Raw genomic sequence first — 22,322 nt, forward strand, 5'->3', positions numbered from 1 at the left:
ATATGCATCTTTCATCCGGAAAGATTTGAGAGACTGAAGAGAAGAACAGAGTGGTTAAGCAGCAGGGTTATAAGACATATCATCCTTCAGAAAGCTGCAGAAAATCAATTTCAATATGTTAAATGTGAAAATGCAAGTTGGGCCAGAAAGATCTTCAGGAAAACTTGAAAACGACATCACAATTAATAACAAATTCTTCAAACAAACGAGGCGCAGGAAGCCCTTGCAAGAAACTGTAGAGTTAGCAAATGGTCAGGGTATAACAGGAAGAGAAAATCATGAGGCCACCCAGCGAACTTCTGTGCATTTGTAACAAGCAGAAGGAAGAGAAGAGGATTTCATGACAGCTTGTACAAGGGACAGGATCTCTGGAACAGAAATGTTAAAAGAAAGGATTATGGAAGACACAGACAGAAGCAACAGCAGCATGTTGCCAGGGTTTGATGCTGTTCATCCAGGATTTCTCAAGGGACTTGGGAATGAAACGGCTGCGTGACTTATCGTAGGCTCTAACCTCTCAAGTTACTTGGGTACTGGGAGATGGGAAATCTGATGCCAGTATTTACAAGGGGCTCCATCCGAGACACCTCAAGTAGTCAGTCAGAAACCCATATTAAGCAAATAAACCAAAGCTACAACAAAGCATGAAATTCATCGGTCCGTGGAGTAATAATAGATATTTGTCACTTTTTAAAGGGAAATCTCACATCGCAAACCTGCTGAAGTGCTATTAAGAAATGAAGCAACAAGAGGATAGAAGAGAAGTCCTTGCCTGAGCAAAGTACTGGTTAAAAGAAAGAGAAGGGAGGAGCGTCCACAGTGGAAAATGACCCGTGAAGCTCCACTGCTGTATGTGCCCGGCCCTCAGTCACTCAACACATTCCCAAGTGATGAAAGGGGGATGAGCAGCGAGGTGACAATTGTTAGTACAGACATCTCATGGTAATGACTTGTAGAAAGACCTCAGGACATTTTGCGTGTGGACATTAAAGTGACAGATGAAATTCATGGCAGATACAGTTACACACATGGGAAAAATGAGCCTGCCTCTATACGCAAAATGATGGCTCTAAGCAGACCAATTACAACAGGATCTACCCCAAAAATGTCACCACAGTGCTCAGAACGAGCCAAAAGAAGTCAGTCAAACGCTAGTAATGACACAGTGAGATCCCTGACAAAATTTGAGTCACCTCCATTTTTAAAAGCAAGTAGGAGAAAAGAAATCCAGGAAAGGTTCAGCAAAGGGCACTGAAGGCTGACAACAAATGACATGAATGTACAGCAGGCTCAAAACCAACAAAAAAAGGATGATTTTTCACAGAAAACGTAGAAGGATCTTTATCCACTTGGTGTTGCAGATGACAAGAGCTGACAGGGGTTAAAGAGGATGCTGACAGGGTTCATGGAAAATAAACTGAACAGTGAATATACAGAAAGTACTGCACAGTCAAGAAGTCCCAGAGAAACAAATTTTTGGACACTGAGAGAATATGGGACAACGCTCCTCTCTGCGCATCTATTCTGCTTTTGGTCACTCCTGGAGAGATAATTCCTAGCTAGACTACTTTTGGTCTGGCTGTTCTTACTCATGAACAAACTTCTCTATAGAAAATAAGAGTTAACATTAACTCTGATGATCCTACAGTTGTTCGTATACCATATATATCGTTACCACCTCCTGCTTTCATTACTGTACACAACTGATTTAACAGTACCTGTGCCGGCGTCCAAACACAGACATGCAACATTCTCCCATAAAACCACAACTGAAAAAAACCCACTCCAAAAGCAAAGTCTATTCATATGTAAAAATATTAGAGAAGTTAAACAATAATGCGGAGTTGTTGCCATCAATATAATTGTGTTTCTGTCCACTCTTAATACTCTGCAGACTCAATAACCCATGAAACAAACTGCAGGCGTTGAAATGAAGGACGCTGTTGTTTCGTAATCAGAATATCAGACACTTCTGCAGGTACAGTAATTTTCCTTTACCCAATTTGGGAAGCCTCGGGGGAACTTTTGGCACGCACAGCCATATGCAGCAACGACGTTATTAATAAAACGTGAGCAAAACAATGAACAAAACCAGACAAAGTCTTTCTGGTTAAAAATCCACTTCAAGGAAATTACCACATAATTCCAGGGGGGCGTTGCGGGGTGGGGAACAAAGCAGCTTACCATCTGACAGCGTTCGTACCACCACATCTTGGGTCGAGACTCCAGGGCCATGTTTATTGTAAGCCACCACTCGGAAACTGTATTCTGTGTACTTCTTTAATCCATTAATGGTGTAGGAGAGCCCTGCTACATCAACATCCTGTGCATAAACACACATACAAGCCAAGGTCAGAATCAGGTCGGCAACTACTATAAATGTCTTCAGACGTTCAGTACAGTTGCACTCCAAGCCCAAAGCAGGAATGAGTCCTTTCTGTAGCATCTGCAGACCAGAGCCGCACTTCACATGCAGCCAGGACTCGTACAGATGACAACAGTGACTTTGAAGAGAAGGTTCTACCTATCCAATCTAAACCATATCACGGACACTGGTTCTGTAAGTGAAAAGGGACCCGGCAAACTTGCCTAAGAGTAAAAATGATTACTCTGCTTTGAATAGTGGGATGCAGCAATAGAAAAAGTAATTTTATCGGAGGAATACATACCTATTTAAAAATTGATGTCAGAAATTATTTTAAATGCTAACAAAATATTCTTCCCTTTATTCTTTTTAATAGCTGGATTCATATTCCCCTGCAATCAGATGGGAAATTAAATGACTGGGATGAATCTTCCCAAAGCTGCATATACTCTCAGGTACTGCCTACCCCTGGTACAGAACATTCTGGGTCTTTCCAGTGGAATAATAAGAAAATATACTCAATTAGACACTCACCACAATCAAAATATCAATCATGGGATGAAAGAACTCAACGTGTTACAGTTCAGATTAAGGATCAGTAATCGCCCTGCCTTACTAAAATAAAAGCAGCAACCCATAGGAACTATGCAAGCATCCGTCACACCCTCTGAACCAGCACCACTAACTGGAGATAGAGCTATTATTGGAGTTTTCCTCTTGTGCTGCAATAGACATCCTCAAACAAAATTTGGTGCAGGCCAAATTTGGTGGTGGCCTAAATAAGCCACCACAAAGCATACTGGTTTCATTCCAAGAAACATATGCTTCATGCTGGATTTTTAATTTTAAATATATCTGTATTTTGGGCTGATGGATTCAGTCTATCAGAAGACAGAACACCTGGCAAAGTGCTTCTAGAAGTTTAAGGTAAAAACACAATAAAAGGAAAAATGCTGTGAAGGGCATTGTGTATCACGCAGGAAGCACCAGGCTCTGTACCTGTTCCGTGTCCTGTCCCTTCTCCATGTAATACAGCTTGTAGTTCTGGATTTCTCCATTGCCAGACAAGGGCGTTTCCCAGGTGACAGTGACAGAGGTGGGTGAGCTGGCGTATGCTCGGATGTTGGGTGCTGGGCCAGGAAGCTGAACTGAAACGTAAGCAAGAAACTCTGCTAGTCACCACACCTGACCATTAACGTTTTCAGTAGCTAATTCTTCTAGCGTCAACTCCACTGTTCATCAACTCCAGTAAAAAGATGGATTGCCTTTCACTTTTCAACCTTTCACCTGGATTCATTGAGGGGTGTAAATGTGGGATCAAGTTTCTGAAGGAGATCCTGCTCCTTGGGCCAGATCCAATTTGTCCAGAATGATCCCAACAAAGAACACACTTCACATTTCTTAAAAGTTTGCTTTTTTCCTTTCAGTTAATATAAGTTTAAAATGATTTCTTTTATAACAGTAACTGCAAAGAATTTAACAAGGAATGTCTCAACAGTTCTCAAGGGTGAGAATAAATTCAACAAGCATCCCACCACGGTAACCTGGAAAATCCTTTTGGAGCTATGGGCTGTGAGTGCAACGTTTAAGGATATCAGTTTATTCTGGGAAAGGTCATGAATGGGGAAAACAAAAAATTCGATGCCAAAGTGAAGATGACTGGAGACATTCCAAGCTTACCCTCAGGCTGAGTCGCCACCTTCAGCGGGACCGAGCTCTCTCCGGGGCCATGCTTGTTCTGAGCCACAACTCTGAAGACATAAACTGTTTCTGGCATCAGGTTTTGGATCGTCACTTGTGTCTCTCCGGGTCGACTTGTGTTTTCCACGCGTTCCCTTCAGGTAACAAAAGGGTTGGGCACAGAAACAATCACTGGTTAGTAAGGAGGTTTTTGAGGGGTAAATAAAGGAACAGTTGCTCCTGAGAAACATCCTGTATGAATGCATCTAATGTGTTAATGCTGTGAATACTTACACTGCTGGGACTGCACTACAGAACAATAATACAACAAAACCGCTGGCCACAAACGGCTTTGAATTTTGTAACTTCTCTTTGAAAAAAAGATATGCACTGAAGTAAAAGAACAAATTAGACTCGGCATCACAAAACTCTAAGTAGTTTCTTTGTTGTTGTTGTAATAGCATGCGATAATTCACAGCGACAGCTCATCACAGCGACAGTTCATCCTGCTACTCTGAAGCCAGACAAAAAACCATTTAGACAGCGTATACAGCCTGGCATGATTTAAGGCATTTTTGTTAATATTGTGGGGTTGCTTTTTACGTATTTTTCAAAGCAGCTGTTTTAATGTATTCTACCTCCAAACTGTGCTGCTCCCCAATATTCAGATTGTTTAAAAGCACCCATGAGCTGTGACTCTGTGGCATTTTTGCTTTTGCCACGCAAGGAGGAGCAGGGTCAAAAACCAGCAAGGTGTGCCCAGGTCCCCACTGCCCTTGTTCAGCCTGACAGGCAAGCAGAAAACTATCCCTCAGCAGCACTTTACGCTTGTGTCATGCCCAGGGACTCAGGCATCTCGGAGGGGCTTCCACCAGCCACTGCTTCCACCAGCCCAGTGTGGAGCTGCTCCTCTCCAGCAGCGCCCAGGAGCCCGCTCGGGGCTGCAGGAGCCCAGTCTGCCTGCCAGAGCCTGAGGAAAAAGCGCACTGCCTGGGAACGAGCAGTTACGTCCTGCTCAGCAAAAATTTTACAAGCTGGAAGTTGAAGCCCAGCTGGGAGAAGACCCTTTGTGCAAGGAGGGAAGGGGAGGATTACTGCTCTGCACCAGGAGAACATCTATCGCACCCTGAGTACTGCTGCTCCCCTGGACCGGCGCCCAGTGCCAAGCAGGAAACTCGACTGGTTCTTACAAAGCTCAGGATTGAGGGGGAGATTAAAAGATTAATCTTCAACTAAATACAGTCTTCGTTTGCAACACACTGGTGCTCTGACAGGGAATTTCAGAGCTGCACCTGGGCAGCGCACACACACACACACAAACGCTGCCCGTCCTCAGCACGGAGCTTCCTGCACCCTGCAAATACCAACAACAGCGCTGGGACAACAGAAGACATCAAAAACTTCCCTGCTGAGAAAATACAGCAGAAACGTGACTGCTTTGAACACAATCCTCTCCCTTTTGTCTGCTAGACTTTGTTCAGCTCTACAGTAGAGGGCAGGCGATTCTCATCCCACTGATTCGCTGCTATTAAAGCATTTTTAATGCAGAAGCTTAGGCAAAATTATTCCAGTCTCCCTCTTCCGACCTTCCAGCCATTAAGATTTCATTTGTATCACAGAAATATGATCCCCATTTGTAATTTATTTGTTTTTAAATCAACTGTTGCAGTTGATTTACAATGACTTGGTTAAAAACATTTTGAAATCCCTGTTGATTTCTGCACTCTTACACTGTGTCTGTACAGAATGAAACAATGCACTTACTGTAACTAAAGATCTGCTTAAGCACATTTTCTAGAATATTCTTTCTAGAACATCTTTCCGAAAGAAGGCTCCAGGAAAGCTGGGGAGGAGCTCTTGATCAGAGAGTGCAGGGACAGGATGTGGGGGAAGGGTTTTCAGCTGAGAGAGGGGAGATTGAGATGAGATTTTAGGAAGAAATGTTTTGCTGTGAGGGTGGGAAGGTCCTGGCCCAGGTTGCCCAGAGCAGGGGTGGCTGCCCCATCCCTGGAGGTGTTCAAGGCCAGGTTGGATGGGGCTTGGAGCAACCTGATCCAGTGGGAGGTGTCCCTGCCCATGGCAGGAGGTGGAACTGGATGGGCTTTGAGGTCCTTTCCGATCCAAACCATTCCATCATTCTATGATTCTCCTACATGGATGTTGAGACAAAACAGCATTGCATAAGCAGCTTAATTTATTTCCAATTTTAAAATAACTTCCATTGTTAAATGAGCAGCACCATTACAGCAGATTTGAATTGAAAGTGTTTACAAAAGATTTTTCTTTTTCTAATGTTTATGAAGTATTTTTTGTGAAAAAGAAGCTGACAGAAAAGCGAGATGCATGCTAAAGAAATCTCATACCCACCACAGAATGAAACGGGGGGCGGGGGGGGAGGGAAAAAAATAAATATTTTCCCTCACTAACTTCTCCAGTTATAGCAGCACCAAGTGTTTGTTTGAAAATGCATTTTCTAGGGGATAGTTTCCTTTAAGATGTGTCTTGTATGCAATGATGGTATTTGAAAACCCAGAATAAGTGCCAACTGATTCACAGCTGTGGAATAACATTTGTCTCCCATTGACATATAAAATATATTGCATTTTCTGCCTCAAGTGTAAATGCACTCACTGATGTTATCTAGGCAAGAATCAGCAATCCAAGGTTATTTTTTCAAATTACCAAAAAAAATAGAATTATTTTAATGGAAAGACAACATTTATCAAAAAATAAATAGACGTGCCAAAGCAGTGCAATTGTCAGTAATAACTAGGAACAGTGCTTTCCCTCACAACAGTTTGTTAAAAATATGGTGAGATTAATCTCATTAAGTGCTACATGAATCTCTCATTTCTGCCCTTTCTTACGGAGCCTTGAGCACCTTTTACGAGCTCTGATGTGTTTGGGTAGGCATAGCAGGTAACAGACAGATGGTCTCTATGAATAACCATATTACCCTGCAGAACATTACGGCTGTTCTAACTCATTCCAGTTTAATCCCCCATTACAGAGCTTTGTAAACTAGAGGTAAGGTTTAAAACAGTCATCAAGTACCTAAGGGGAAAAAAACCTGCAGTTCAAACCCAGAAACAAGTGGTTTTTTGGATATGGGAAGTCTAAAGTTCCCCTTGTAACACAACGCAGCCTTCAGGGAATTATTAAAGAGCGACTATGGTCTGTGCCAGCCGAGTCAGCTGTAGAGCCTGGCAGGGAGCTCAGAGACGTTTTGACAGCGTGATTACACACAATTAAACTCCATTTGCCGTGCTTGAAGCACACTACGCCGAACGGTGGCTCGAATGTTATTTGAATCTCACACGTGATTTATACCATCCTGTACCAGCATCCTGCTAGCTGTTTCTCTTGGTTTTGTCCAAATCCTGGACAACCGGAGTTGTTCTGCGCGAGTGCTTGTCTGAAGTTGTCCGAACCTCTCTTTGTCCCCAACGTATTTGAAGGTCCATGCCCTGTGCAGGGAACTGCCCTCAAGCTGGACTGCCTAATGCAAGGCTGAGATAACCGTGCACCTGGACAACCTATAAAGAACCCAGGAATTTCTGTCTAATCAGATGACTTCAGTTCTTCTAAAGCTGTGACAGCAAAGCCATGAGATGGCCACTTCATTCATATGCACATGCCTGCAAAAAACACCTACAGGCCAATGTGAGGAGACGTCTCCAGCTGGTGACACTGTGGCCACACAAGCTGCCTTCACAGCCGATCTCCATGCTCTGAAAGGCTCCTTTCCCACAGTTTTGGTTTCTCTGTTGAAGAGCCCCCCTCCAAGGCTCACAAATCTTTCCTCTCTCACTCCTCCTCAGCAGACACCATGTGTTGTCAAACCCAGCCTTCATCAGTTTGGAGTGATAAAAGCTACCACTACAACTACAGCACCATTTGTGGTTCTGCTGCAATTCCTTTTTTGCTGCTGCTTACAAATCTTCTTAAACACTCTTGAGGACCAACACTCAACTTGGGGCCAAAGTTTTTCTGCCAAAAGACACTGAGTTTGATAGGTGAAATCTGCCATTTCTCCGGGGTGGAGGGCCCCCTCGGCAGCGAGGCTGCTGGGTGCACAAAAGGAGTTGGCAGGAGAATCTCATGATTCCAGGGGGAGATTGTGTTCCTGCCATCTTGCAGTCCTCTGCATCAATTCAAAGGGCAAAGTTAAAGAACACCTTCACCACATTTCTGTGTGTATCTCCTGTCACTAACAGATCAAACCAAAAGGGATGCAAAATCACTGGTGGCAGAGGCAGCTGGTACCTCCGGAACCACCACCTGTGGTACTTGCTGCAGAGATGTGAGTGCTCCTACAATTCACAGTGCGACGATGACTCTACAGCCCTTTAAAGCTGGCTGAGCGATGTCAGAATACCTACCTAAGCCTTTCCAGACTATGTGTACTTTTTTCCTTTTTCACAAGCCTGATTTAAAAGATAAACAAATCAAATACCCAGCTTGATCGCTACTCAAATACAAGTGAGGAAGAGACAATGCTTAGGTTACTGAAAGCATCCAGTAATGCATGCAACTAAAACGGTACACGTAGCACAAATATAACAGTCCAAGGAGAGGGTGCACACGCACTTAAAACCACGGCCAAGATCTATGATCATGTATAATTCACGGGCTACAAAGTGATCATTTAAGCAGTGCTTTATAATGCTGAGAAAGAAAGGAGGGCTGCACATCCAAGCCTGACTTCAAAACTCTCTGATTCCCAATCGCTCAGGTGCGTGGGACACGCTCCTCTATTTTTTCACTCAGTAACCCAGCAGCGTTTCCAAATGCCCAACCAACTGGTCTGAGTACAGCAGAACATCCAAATGGTACATTCAGCTTTACTTCTTTCCTTTTTTTATAATTTTCTTGTTCTCATTCTCCAAATCCAGGCCAAAGGCCAGGATTCCATCCTATTTCCATTACTGATCTGTGAAACGTGTGACACTGACAGTCTTTATGAGGCATAATAAAAAACCTCCCAAAAAGTGAAGGAGTGCTAAAGTTGAGAAAAGTCTTTGAGAGCCTACTTCAAATCCTGTTCCAGGACACCTAAGCAAACAACGATCTCACTGAAGTCTGTGAAATCACCCGCTTACATCTAAGCACCACTTAAGCGCTTGGCTGTGTGAGCTTTCTGTGGGCTCATTACCCCAGGCCTCGAGACCTGCTGCACAGGAACAGCAGTTCCTGCAGGTTGTCCTGGGATTTCCCAATTGAGTCACCACAAAGTAGGAGATCGCTCTTTCCCTTTGTTCTGCACGTGCTTTTGACCAAAGAGGAATATTGCCTAGATTGTGTATAGGCCTGTATGCAGTGGAAGGGGAAGCATCTTGTTTCCTCAAAAGCAAGACCCGGTACAGGGAGAGGCATGAAGCCATCTCCAGCAAATTACTTCCTAACAACCCAGTGGGCAGAGTGGTCACAACCAGGAATGTGAACAAGGAGAGCAAGAAGCAAGAATGGCTGGCAAGATCTCACCATTTTTCCTGTCTCATTTAAAATGTCTCCAATAGGAATGAACATACCAAAAGCAGAAAAACCCCACATTTGTGAGACAAAGAAAATGATACTAATTGCCTAAATTAATTGCCATGAGCCTGGACGAGATGCCTATCCACAGAATTAAAAGGGTGGCAATACACCATGAGTCGCAGTGCGTTTTATATCCTCTTCAGATGACTTTCTTAACTTTGAGTCTCATGCTCCAGTCAGTTAGCAGACAGATAATTCTCTCTTGAGTGATATATCTGATAATCATGCTAATTTGCAATTAATTAAGCACTGCTCAAAATGATTGTTAGCTCCAACTTCTCCAAACTTATCACAACAATTTGAAACAGTAATGCTGAGCAGTAGATCCCACCTGCAAGAAAAAAAGCCACTGGGATAACAGCTTAAAAACTCCTGAATGTTTCACATTCATTACATTCCCACTTACAGAGATTACTAGGGAGGATTGACATTTACTGACACCTACCACAACATTTAACCGACACCTACCACATGGTTCTCTCTAGACTCAGACTGCACTTGCAGGGTTTCGAAGCAGGAGGTGACTGCTCGCTCTGAACAGCACATGGATTATCTGTAGGATGCTTCTGTGCCCGTGGTGGATGGCATTATAGCAGTGTTAGTGTCCCTGAAAAGGTGTTACAGTCTGTGCTTGCTCTTTGTTTCTAAGCAGTCTGCTACCAGCAGGTAGCAACTGTTTGCAGTCAATCAAAAACATGCACAAGCACTGCCCACATGAACACGTATATGCAGCAGTGAGGCAAGAAAAATGCACTTCCTCTACTCAGGGAGAAGGAGGGAAGAGAACACAACCCCCCAGACTCTGCAGCGTGTAAGACTTTGAGCATTGAAGCCTTAAGGTTCGTAGTTCTCAGCAAACCTAGCATGAAGAAGGGTTATGAAAGAGCACAACCCATTTTACACATCAAGATCCTTACCTGTTTATACCTTCCTTGGTGTAGAAGATCGAATAGGTGAGGTTGTCCCCTTGAGGGTCCGATACAGGCGTCCGCCACGTCAGTCGGATGAAGCGAGTGGAGACGAGGGTGGCCACGACGTCCCGCGGGGCTGAAGGTAACGGTCCTGTTGTAGCTGGTGCTAGATGGTCATTAGTGGCACTGGTCAGTGAAGTGGGAGGTAATGTTGGGATGGCAACATCTTGTCATGTGCAAACATTGGGGAATATGAAGGGCAAACATCACCACGGTTTAAAAAAAAGAAAACAGAAAAAAAACACAAAAGAAATAAACAAAACCACGATGGGAAACAAAAGAAAATGAACACACACAAAAAAGGCCATTAAACTGAAGGCTGACATGCAGGCCAAGGTAACTACTGAAAACTAATGGGAAGTACTAACAGACACATCATCGTTGAGCAAGCAGACCAATCTCCATTGTAATGGAAGTGGCAAGGGAAAGGGAAGGTGAAACTGAGGAAAAAATACGGCCTCGGAAGAGGACATAGCAGCGGTAAACAGTATTTTCAATTCTTTGTAACCCAGATGTCATACCAAACATTTATCAAGAGAAACCCCATTTTGTATTACTTATAAAAAAATCCATCCAGACCCAATTTTCTACTTTATTTCATAACTGTGCAGCATTAATTGATGCTATTCTCATTCAAAAAAATGACAGACAAATACACAAAATTCATGGAAGTAGTGCAAACTCCTCCAGGTTGTGCAATTAACACTGCAGTTCGTTCACACGGTGACCGATTCCTGAACTGGCTGGGATCTGCTCTACTGCCTCTGCTAAGACGTGGTGACAAACTTGCTACAGCAGTGGGAATAGAGTGTGTTTCCTCACTTTCACCAAGACCACTGTTTCCTTACATCAATGCTTCTCCTCCCCCTCCTAATACCATTTTTAAAAGGTACTACCAAGCATAAACAACTCTTGCTCCGTATTACATGAAGACTTTACAAACTTTTACATCAAGCCATGTACGTCTCCCTGTGTTACTACTTCAAAGCTGGGATAAATCTCCAGGATTATTGCATTAAAAGGACGGCAGGTTAAGAGCAGAAGCTGTAACGCATAAAGAGCTGTTCTCCAAATCCCATTAGAGCAATCCCTCCAGTAAATCTAGCAGCAATATTCCGAGCAGCTGGACCCCAATTACCACAGAGCATTACAGGAGGCACCATTAGTAACAGAACCCTCAAGCTCAGGATACCCTGATTTTTTCTGGATTCTTAACTACTTACCAAGCTTAAGCCACCCAATGACATTTTCCACATGGGAATCTATGCAGCAAAATGCTTTTCACTTATTAATTATGGAAGCTAACTAAAATGGCGCAGGTTTTCCCCAGAAAGAGTTTGGGACTAGTACAGCTTTGTTGAGAGCTGCAGCATCTCCATCTAACATCCTACCAGAACACGTGGACTTGTGTCTTGATAGGCAAGGAGAAAACCACACACAAAAGCCCTGGCTAATCCAGGCCAAACTCCCTTGGACTGGAGACTTACCCACTGCACCAATTGCTGTTCTTCCCCAGCACGCTGCCACTGAGGAACCAGGCACGGTGCTCTGCAGAACACCTCCCTTGTGCCCGTAGTTTCAGCATGTTTCCCATAGTCACTGCTTGACTGACTTCCATTTCATTTCCAATTTCAATCTCCTCTTCACTCTACATTTCAACTTCATATTTTCCCCTTGCAGAAAGCTGCAATTTCCTACCCTTCTATAAACTAATTACATTAATAACATTATTTAAAGCCATGAAACCATTTGAGGAATAATCTGTAGAGAGGCTGTTATAAAAACAAACTGGTGTTTTACAGCAGCATCAGCCCAAGGCACTCTGAAGCAGCATTTTCTGAACCATTCTGGTGAATCTTTTGACTGATTGCCTCACACATTTATTTAAACCACTTCACATGTGAAGCACCTCCAGTTTTTACACAGAAAGTTGAGACACTTCATATCTAGCGCAACAGGTGGTTGCTAGGGCAGTACAGAAATCCAACCTGATGATTCTGTGATTCTATGCTACACTGTCAGACTAATTTCTGCTGCATGAATTTACAGAGAACAAAACTCCAGAGAACAGCATCAGCCTGCAATTTGCCAGTACAGTTGGTGCCTTTTTAGAGCTGGGATAATCCTTTCATATTCAAAATGCAAATCATGCACCTTCTACCACCTTCCATCCATCCTTTGGTTTCTCCTGTGTTCCTCGGTAATCTTGTCGGGTGATCTGCTTCGAATTACACACTCTCAATGCTAAAGCTGCCTCTTATCTATCTTTAAAAATCAGTGTTTAGTTCAAACATAATGCATATGTTTTTAAAAAGTAATTAAATTGAAACAAAATGCTGAAATTTCTCTAAGGAAAATTATTTCCCTAATGATTTTTTTAAATCCAGCTGCTTAATCTAAACCACACCCCACATACTCATCTATTTGCCCTCTTATATAATCGAAAAAGATCCATCTTTTCTTTAAATGATCTGCACACAGTGCTTGGAGAACCTGCAGGCGTCAGGACAAAGACTCTGGGAAAGCTGCCAAGACTTCCTAGATGAACCGAAACCCAGTTTTATCCTAAGACTCAACCCCAGAGACGTGCCTTCTGACAGCATCAGAGGTAGATCGGTCAAACAAAACGAAAATCGGCAGCATCTGAAAAATAAACTGTGAATCAGGTAAGAGCACAAAGGACTTGTAAATCGTCCAAGTAAGGTAAGCAGCAAACAGGCAAAAAACCACCCTCTGAAAGCTGCAATTAAATACCAGCTTGGCGGCAGTTTGGTACCATCAATAGCTGTGGAATGCACTTAGGAGACCGGGTTATTTCCTTCTCTTTTTTCCCCATTCTTCCTCAAAAGCCCCGAATGCCATTCCAAACTGATTTGTACACAGCCGTGCGAGCCGAACACTCAGCAGTGCAGGGCTGTGTTAATGAGTAATTACACTAAAATTAGTTTTAATGCCAGTAAGGGAGCAGCTTTATTGCTTCAAGCTTTTAAGCATGGTGGAACAAGTAATATGCAAAACAAGTCTCTTCTTTCTGACACGCATTTCATCACTTTTTAAGGAGTGCCCACACTCTGGAATATTCCTCGCAGCCCTATTCCTGCATGGTTTCACATTAACCTCATTATAAAAAGTAGTATAAAATGTGCATATTCAGCACGTGACATGCTAAGAACGTGGGGGAAGAATGAGGCTGCTGTGTGCCAGACATACACCACAGAGCTATCTTTTCAACCACTGCTAACATATCAGTTTTTCTGAGCTTGTATTTTTCCAGGGGATGAAGAAAAAGTCCTCACTCAACCTGGCATCACACAGGGGCCATACAGTCCAGATATGGCACATTGGCTTGAACAGCATTTGAGGGAAATCATTCAGCAGAAGAGCTGACATAAACCACCCCTCCCCTTTGAGCAGAGCTTCCACTGCAGTCAGGAGTCGAGAGGGGAGACCCACGTTAAACAAATGTGGCTAAGAGGATACATTAAAACTGTCACAATGCAATTTCAGTTCTTGATCAATAGACAAGGCAAGCTGGTCAATTTATCTGTCTGCATCTAATGAAGTTAAAAGCGAACAAAACAAGTTAAAAACACAGCAAAATATTTCAAGCAGTCCTTTTGCTGCTTCGCATCATAATTCTTATAATGGTTGTGGAGTAACCTGGGCAACAGAACAACATCCACAGAAACCAGCAAGCGCAGGACACCAGCTGCCCACCAGCAGGGCGAGGGAGGCAGGAAAACGAGAAACCAGGAGCTGGTTACTTTCCCACTGCAAACTTTTTCCCCACGGTACTTATACTCTATATGGGATTCCAACACGCAGCACTGTGCATCCGTGCTGCCTGGGTGCATCACCAAGACTCGCAGCTAAGACAACCCTAGCATGAATCCCACTGACCCAGCGTTGGAGATGGTTCCTTCTCTCTGCATTTTGTGAACTAAAAGGCCCCAGCTCGCTTTGCAGCGCAGGATGAAGGTGCAGGGGCACACGCCTGGATTGCCAGTTTCTCAAGTCCCTTCTTGGGGCACAACAACCCTGTGCAGCTACAGACTAGGAGAAGTCTGTCTAGAAAGCTGCCTGGAGGAGAGGGACCTGAGGGTGTTGGTTGACAGCGACTGAACAGGAGCCAGCAGTGGCCCAGGTGGCCAAGAAGGCCAATGGCATCTTGGCTTGGATCAGACACGGCGTGGCCAGCAGGTCCAGGGAGGTTCTTCTCCCTCTGGACTCGGCACTGGTGAGACCGCTCCTCAAATCCTGTGTTCAGTTCTGGGCCCCTCACCACAAGAAGGATGTTGAGGCTCTGGAGCGAGTCCAGAGAAGAGCAACGAAGCTGGTGAGGGGGCTGGAGAACAGGCCTTATGAGGAACGGCTGAGAGAGCTGGGGGTGTTTAGCCTGGAGAAGAGGAGGCTGAGGGGAGACCTCATTGCTCTCTCCAACTACCTGAGAGGAGGTTGTGGAGAGGAGGGAGCTGGGCTCTTCTCCCAAGTGACAGGGGACAGGACGAGAGGGAATGGCCTCAAGCTCCACCAGGGGAGATTTAGGCTGGACATTAGGAAAAGGTTTTTCACAGAAAGGGTCATTGGGCACTGGAACAGGCTGCCCAGGGAGGGGGTTGAGTCACCTTCCCTGGAGGGGTTTAAGTCACAGGTGGATAAGGTGCTAAGGAGAATGGTTTAGTGTTTGATAGGAATGGTTGGACTCGATGATCCGGTGGGTCTCTTCCAACCTGCTTATTCTATGATTCTATGATTCTGTCACGCTGCTCTTTCTGAGGGTTTCTGCTGAGCACACATCATCTTTCGCAGCTATGTTATCAAAATCTGTTGTGGAGCACGCAACACCCACAAGGAGCTGGACTCAAACAAGTGAGCAACCCTCAATGACTTCTATAACCCGAATCCATTGGCAACAGCACAATGTCGTAATTTCACCAGCATTAGGCCGGTAAAGTCTGAGGCAAAGGTTACGGGTGTCTATCAGTCTGCTGCACTAACGTGGTACCCAGCCTTTAACTATGACCCCCACCGCTCTTAGCGTAATTCACCAAGCGAGATAACAAACAATTGGAACGCGTGTCTGCGGTGCTATTCTATCAGCATCATTTCAGGATGCTGATGTGATCTTTTAAAAACAACCCTGTCAAACATGCCACACCTGAACACTGGTGATTGAAATGCTCTATTTGTTAGCTAATCATTAGAAATATTTTCCATGTTGTCCAACCCCTCCAGTTTAGATTTCCTTTTTCCTCCTTTTTTCCGCCTCTGGCACATTATTGGCATATTCACGGCTTCCTCCTGCTTTGGGCAATAACATTCCAATTATACCATCGGATACAGTACACAAAGGAAAAGCGGAATGAGGATGTTATCTGCTCCAGCTCTGCCGTTGTTATCTGAACAACCTGGGGCGACTCCAATTCCCTTGGCTACCTCACATGTATAACGAGAATGACCCTGTTACAACCTTCCTCATGAAGGTAGGCATTGAAATGCATGGAATTAAGATGCACAAGCACTTTAAGAACTCATCAGTGTTCATAGTTAGACTATACTTGGCCACATTTAACCGCTCACAAAGTCACAGTTACAGTGCCTGTCAAACGAGAGCACTGGGAATTTCTGAACTATGGCTGAGGCTCTGTCCATATCAGAAGGCAGCAGGAGAGGCACCGACACATGCCAGCACCCACATCCAAGTTTCCCTGTGGATCAGCTCTTACCCTGAACACTCAAGAGGGACTGAAGAGTTTTCCAACTCAGTTTCATTCCAAAGTCATTGAGTTGCACTGGCAGAGGCTGCCCAGGGAGGTGGTTGAATCACCATCCCTGTAGGTATTTAAAAGATGGGTAGACAAGCTGCTCAGGGACATAGTTTAGTGGCAGATAGGAAAGGTTGGACTCAATAATCTAAGAGGTCTTCTCCAACCTAGCGATTCTATAATTATTGATGAGAAAACAAGGTGACCTGTTCTGGAGTTTGTCTGCTGAATGGGAGACATCCCATCCCCACGTGCCTCACACGCTGTAGAGCTGGCTGTACTCACATATACTCACACACAAAGCCCTGCCTTGGCTTTATGGCCCAGTCCCCATAGCCAATTCACCTTGGCACTCCAGAAAAAAAGAGGATAGAGCTTTTTGTGCAGGCTGCAAACAAGCTGGAGGTACTGACAGGGTATGACAGACACCAGAACTATCAGAGGACCCAGGCTACAAGTAGCACCCAGCAGAGCACCTCCTTCTACCCTAGGATGGAGCCGTTCACCTGAACCTTTGGGAAGCCCTTTCAAGGAGCCAAATCTAGACATAATTACCCTCTTCTCTGCACAATAATTTTTGTTGCTGCTTTATCATCCTGAATCAACTAATTCCTCACACAAGCATTTCCCAGATCACCTCAAAGGAGACAGAGGATCGAGGTCCACGCTCCAACACAACTCCCTGCATCAACTTTGTCTCCAGCAGACTGAAAAACCCAATGCAACCCCCATTCGAGGACCAGACCCTCCCTCAAACACAAGCAGCCCTCGTTTTCTTCATAAGTGAAACGGAGATGCTTGCTTATTCATTTCTCTGTGCTGACATTTTTTGCCCAAAGCAGGCAGGCTAAATGTCTTTTTTTTTCTTTTTAATTGCCTTTGAGTAATTTACATCACCACTGGGAATGAGAGCTGTTATTTACTCTTCACTTGATGCATACTCTGGGCAAAAAGCTCACCAAAAATATAAAACAGGGAAATTCCTAAATAATACGCCCCGATTATGATTTTTAAGCATTAATTTGTTCTATGTTCTCATGTCAAGTGGACACTGATAAATTGTGACTACATAAATGTACTGATAAACACATTCTGACCGTAAGCGTGTTTTTTAAAGGAAGTCATAAAAAACCATTCTGATAAAGCACTCTCCTCCCATTTTCACTTCACAATGAAATGTTTTGGTGTAGAGGAAGCAGTTTGATTTTCCCTGTCTCATCCAGGAGCCATTCCAGAGGCGTGCCGGGCCCCGCTGACGCACTGCCCACAGGGCACGCGGCCGTTCCGACAGCCCGGAGCAGGAGCCCTGTGGTTCAGATCACAGACCCGTGTTGCGAGGCAGGATGTAAAGTAAAAAAGCCTCACGTGCATTTTGATCACAAGACTCACGCTATAAAAAAAGAAGGAAAAAAGCCAAACATATCTCTACCTATCCCCAAGGAGTTTAACTAATTTTAAAGAGGTTGTGTTATTGGAAAGAAATTCAAACCAGACCCATGGATTGCGAAATGATGGGCATAACCTGAAAATTCAGTATTAAATAGTTCAATTATTAAAAAGATCTACTTGTTTTTAATGACCGCTCCTTGAGTAGTGAGAGTCAAAGGCCCTAAACCAAATAGGCATGTAAAACCCCAGGCACTGACAGTGCATGTAAATACCCCAGAGAACCCTTCATGTCAATAGTCGTAAATTGAACTCCTGTACAGAATAAAAATCTCTCAAAAACAATACAATCTGCAACAACATTTTGTAATTTTGCTTTATTAGTAACACAAAAGCAGTAAATTTATTTGAAAAGCAAACGTGCCACATTTGAGCAAAGCTCTTTCTGGAATAAAAAAGCATGTCCAGAGAAGGCATGGATGCATCCTTGGAGGTGTTCAAGGCCAGGCTGGATGGGGCTTTGAGCAACCTGATCCCGTGGGAGGTGTCCCTGCCCATGGCAGGGGGTGGGACTGGATGGGCTTTGGGGTCCCTTCCAGCCCAAACCATTCCATGATTCTATGATTGAATAGTTACTAATGGACATACTGCGTTTGTTGGAACATGTCTGCTTGCACAGTGTTCGACCATTGGAGAAGTCAGGCGGGACTGCTCCTGAAGTCTCACCAGGCCTCTGCTGATAACTCACTTAATCACCTAGAGCAAATCCCTTCTCCATCCCTTCCCTTCCAGCCTCACCTTCCATTGGTTTTGGCAGGGATGTTCCTCTCCCACAGCTGCACCTCGAGGTGACCGGCCCACAGATGCCATGAACCCTTATTAACGACAACAATTCCAACCAAGTGGCTCGGGACTAACCAACTGCTGTGAGGGCAGAGCAGCACCACTACACTGCCCAAAGCTCACTGCCTGGCTGGTTAAGAACGTGCTTCCAAAGGAACTGCACCAGGTCACTGCGCTCTCGCCTTTCTCAGGAACAGCCTGGGCTGAAATAACCCAACCCGTCCTCGAGCTGCAGTGCCACTGTAGTTCCCACTACGACCCCTGTTCCTCCATATGCAGGTAACTGATAACCCTTAATTCTAAACTGAAATATATTATTTAAATGACCATAGCGCTCCTCTAGAAAATCTGTCCCTCTCTCCCCGTCCAGGAGAGCTGCAGTGGCTGTGTGCCAGGCCCAGGGAGGCTGCAGCACAGTGTTTATCAGAATGTCAGGCTATAGGGCTTGCTCCGTGAAATAATTTGGAAGTGAAAAACAAATGCAGCCACAGCTCTGGCAAGGTGAAGCTGCAAGAGGCTGAACAAGCTGCTTGTAGGTCAAAACTGCACTCATTGCTGATAACCTCTTCATCAGTGACTTAACTCCTTGTTTTTTACACATACCCAGAGTTAGGGCAGTACAAACATTTTTATTTTTAATGAAGAGAAGACCCCAAGTGACCCCCCCTTGCCCCTCCTCTTTTTGGCTATCGCCCTGTACAGAGCAGCACCACCAGACGTGGTACTAGGGGGTTATATTCATTTCCACAGCATTTCTCCGTTAAAGACCATATGGATTTCTGTCCACTTACTGCTTAAAGGTATCCCAGGCCCACTGTTATACAGAAGCGAGATTAGGGACCAGGATGCCTGGGAATTCACGTTAAGGACATGCAGGCCAATCTAATGAATGTTTCATTAAGATTTTTTACTTTACATTTTTAAAGAGCCAGGTAACGTTCCTTTGTTTCTTCAAATATCTGATTATAGAATGACAGATTCGTTTAGGTTTGAAAAGACCTTTAAGATCATTAAGTCCAACTGTAAACCTAGTAAATTCCATCGGCAATTTTAAATTGCAACCTCTTTCACGGGCACAGAGGTCTGGGCACTTGGTATCCACATCACATGCACAGGACTGTGAGGTTAGTCCCCAAATGTAGTGATGAAAGCGTACCGCACAGAGGCAAGGTTTTAAACATGGATTACTCTGGTCATTGACCACTGTCAAAACCTCCTGATCAACAAGATAAAAAGCAATTATATATAAAGTGGTGTTGAAGAAGAGAATGAGGGAGGACAGTGACTCTAGTCCCCCCGTGAAGTGTCCATTGCCAAGGCACAAAAGCCCCTACCAGCTCTGAAAAGCAGAACCAGGCATGACTTTCCCCTTTCTCCTTATTTCCCTTCAGCACCTTCATTAGTAACAGGAAAACCAGGCAGCATCCATTTGTCTTTTAAAGACTGTGCAATTTTTGGTTTACTTTTGGAGTGGCGGGGGAAGAGAGGGAACAACAGAGGGGAAAAAATGAAGAAAATCAAGAACACAAGAGAATTTCACACCAGGATATTCCTGGTGTAGTGAGAACAGTGACAATTTGCAGTTAGTTTCATTACTGAATGCACATTATTAAAAGTGAAAGTTAGCTATATTTATTTGTTAGATTTATTTGATTTCCTTACGTCATAAAACCCATAAAGCATATTTAGGTTATCTTGCCCAGACTGCTGGAAATACACCCAACATCAGCAGTAAAGGAGCCTTCTCCTGGATTCAGAAATCCAACCGTACGAATCCCACTACACAGTCAACTAAACTGGAAAACAGTCCTCCTCCCTTCCTCTCCCAACAGCACTCAGCTGCCCCTGATATTACTGTATTATTTAGCAGCTACAAAATGGAAGCACCAGTTCAGCCGATATCCACATGTTTGTTCCTCACCGTGGTGCAAGAACACCGTAATCTGATCTTGGCCTTTATAAGACAAGGCTGCAAGCAGTGACAAATCAAGGCTGCTTCTGCCCATCTGCACAAACCTCTCACGGATAACAAAGGCGGAGGAAGTGCCTCTGGTAGCTCTAAGGGATATCGAGTAAACTCACTCCTGCCATCTCAACAAGAAACGAACAAAATCCACTATAACCAAACACCCATTAGGATACAACCAATGCATCCCTTACAGCTGACGTTCCTCACCCTGGTTGTTTTTATTGCCCCCTATAAGCGGATGCCACGTAAGGAACAATCCAACTGCAACAGAACAACCACACCTGCTCACATCTGCATTCGTGCAATTCCGTTCCGGAGTGCCCAGCTTGGTTCCTAGTAGGAACCATCGCTGACCAAGCATTCCCAAGCGAGGCAGCAGTGTAACAGGACAAACAGAAAATAAAATTGGTAAACAATATCACAGTAAGTGTATTGGGTTTTAGTAGCCTTTCTGGTAGTAGAAAGACTTATCGGACTGAGAAACTTAACTGGGAATTCAGGTAACCTAGAAGACATGATATCAAACAGAGACTCAAAGCCTTTGAGCCTGTCTCGCAGTTGCCATATTGTGCGTGCAGATCCCAGTTCACTCCCCTTTTGCCGTGGTACAATAAATATAGTGAGAGGTAGAAAATGTATTAATGTGTTGAATATTTCTCAAAATATATCAAAGCCTTTTGCTCCTACAGGTTCTTTTCCTGTCTCCACCTAACACTCCTAACAGATTATTTCTGTTCGTGATATGACATATAATTTCTTTAAACACAAGCACTTTTAAACCATTAATTTAACTCACAAAACCTCAAATAAAACGGGTGACGCAGTCCAAGTGTTTAAAAGCAAAACTGCGCTGTTAGCAACCACCGTAACCCATGTTTGCACTGAGCAGACTGAAGTCCCAGGGCACACGGAGATATATCCCTTCACAGGGTTTCAAATTCCTCTGCCAAGTCAACTGTAAATACAGTCATAAAACAAGAAATGAAAACGAATAAGTGCAATCAAAGCATCCTATAAATTTTGTTATGCCTCCCTGCAATTCACCGCGCACTGGCAAACATTAATCTATTACTAATTTAATCTAAATTAGAGCAATTTATTTACAGCGCATGCCAACTTCAAACATGAACAGTCTATTGAGTGCAGAATAGGAGAACTGTTCAGGTCCCAGTTTCATGAAGTTAAAACTCAAGAAGTTTGTGATCTCACGTGGTTTACTTTAATCGGTTCATTTTCTCAGTAAGACTACATAGAAGGGGGGCCATTAAAAGGCAATAAATAAAGGCCACATTTTAAACACGAATTGAGTAAAGATGAAACTAACTGAATTAAACAGTTTTTTGGCAATTTGAACATACACACAGCTATGAGAAACACAAACAGTGACTTGCTCTGAGGAAGACTAGCTAAGCAATGTAAATTAAAATCAAAACGAATCAAAAAAGAAAGTCTTTCAGCATGCAAGAGGAGAACATACTGCTATGTTTACAGAAAATTAGCAATGAAGTGTACACACCCAGTAGCAAAATATTCTCCAAGTTTGGCTTTGGTTTTACTAAACACTGTTGGAAGTCAGTTCGTGATTTCAGATGCTGTTTGTGTTCCTAAAACACAACTCCCAGAATGAGCCTTCCAAGCTGTTCACCCATCAACCACATGAAGCCATTCTGAGATTACAAGACAGTGACTGAGGCAGTAAGATTGGAAAAGCGTTTGCCTCCACAGAACACACGTGCTGCTGTTGTTTAAGAGCAGCATCCTGCCCTCAGTCAGGTTTGTCACATTTGCTGCTGTTTGAGTTTCTC

At 43.9% G+C, this 22,322-nt stretch overlaps 1 protein-coding gene across 10 annotated transcripts in view; it reads right to left on the minus strand.

Annotated features, from left to right (window-relative positions):
* The window catches only part of NEO1 (neogenin 1), a 176,452-nt gene that overhangs the window by 36,892 nt on the left and 117,238 nt on the right, over positions 1 to 22,322 (minus strand). For 6 of the 10 annotated variants that reach the window (XM_069866746.1, XM_069866748.1, XM_069866747.1 and 3 more), the window contains exons 8-11: positions 10,501 to 10,720; positions 4,046 to 4,200; positions 3,365 to 3,513; positions 2,185 to 2,323 (exon numbers count right to left, since the gene is read on the minus strand). In XM_069866746.1, coding sequence (XP_069722847.1) covers positions 2,185 to 2,323; positions 3,365 to 3,513; positions 4,046 to 4,200; positions 10,501 to 10,720 — 663 coding nt within the window. The remainder of the gene's footprint in view (positions 1 to 2,184; positions 2,324 to 3,364; positions 3,514 to 4,045; positions 4,201 to 10,500; positions 10,721 to 22,322) is intronic. The other 4 variants (XM_069866752.1, XM_069866751.1, XM_069866755.1 and 1 more) reach the window with 1 other exon arrangement.

Source organism: Phaenicophaeus curvirostris, chromosome 12 (genome assembly GCF_032191515.1).
Source record: "Phaenicophaeus curvirostris isolate KB17595 chromosome 12, BPBGC_Pcur_1.0, whole genome shotgun sequence".
NCBI classification, from domain to species: Eukaryota; Metazoa; Chordata; class Aves; order Cuculiformes; family Cuculidae; genus Phaenicophaeus; species Phaenicophaeus curvirostris.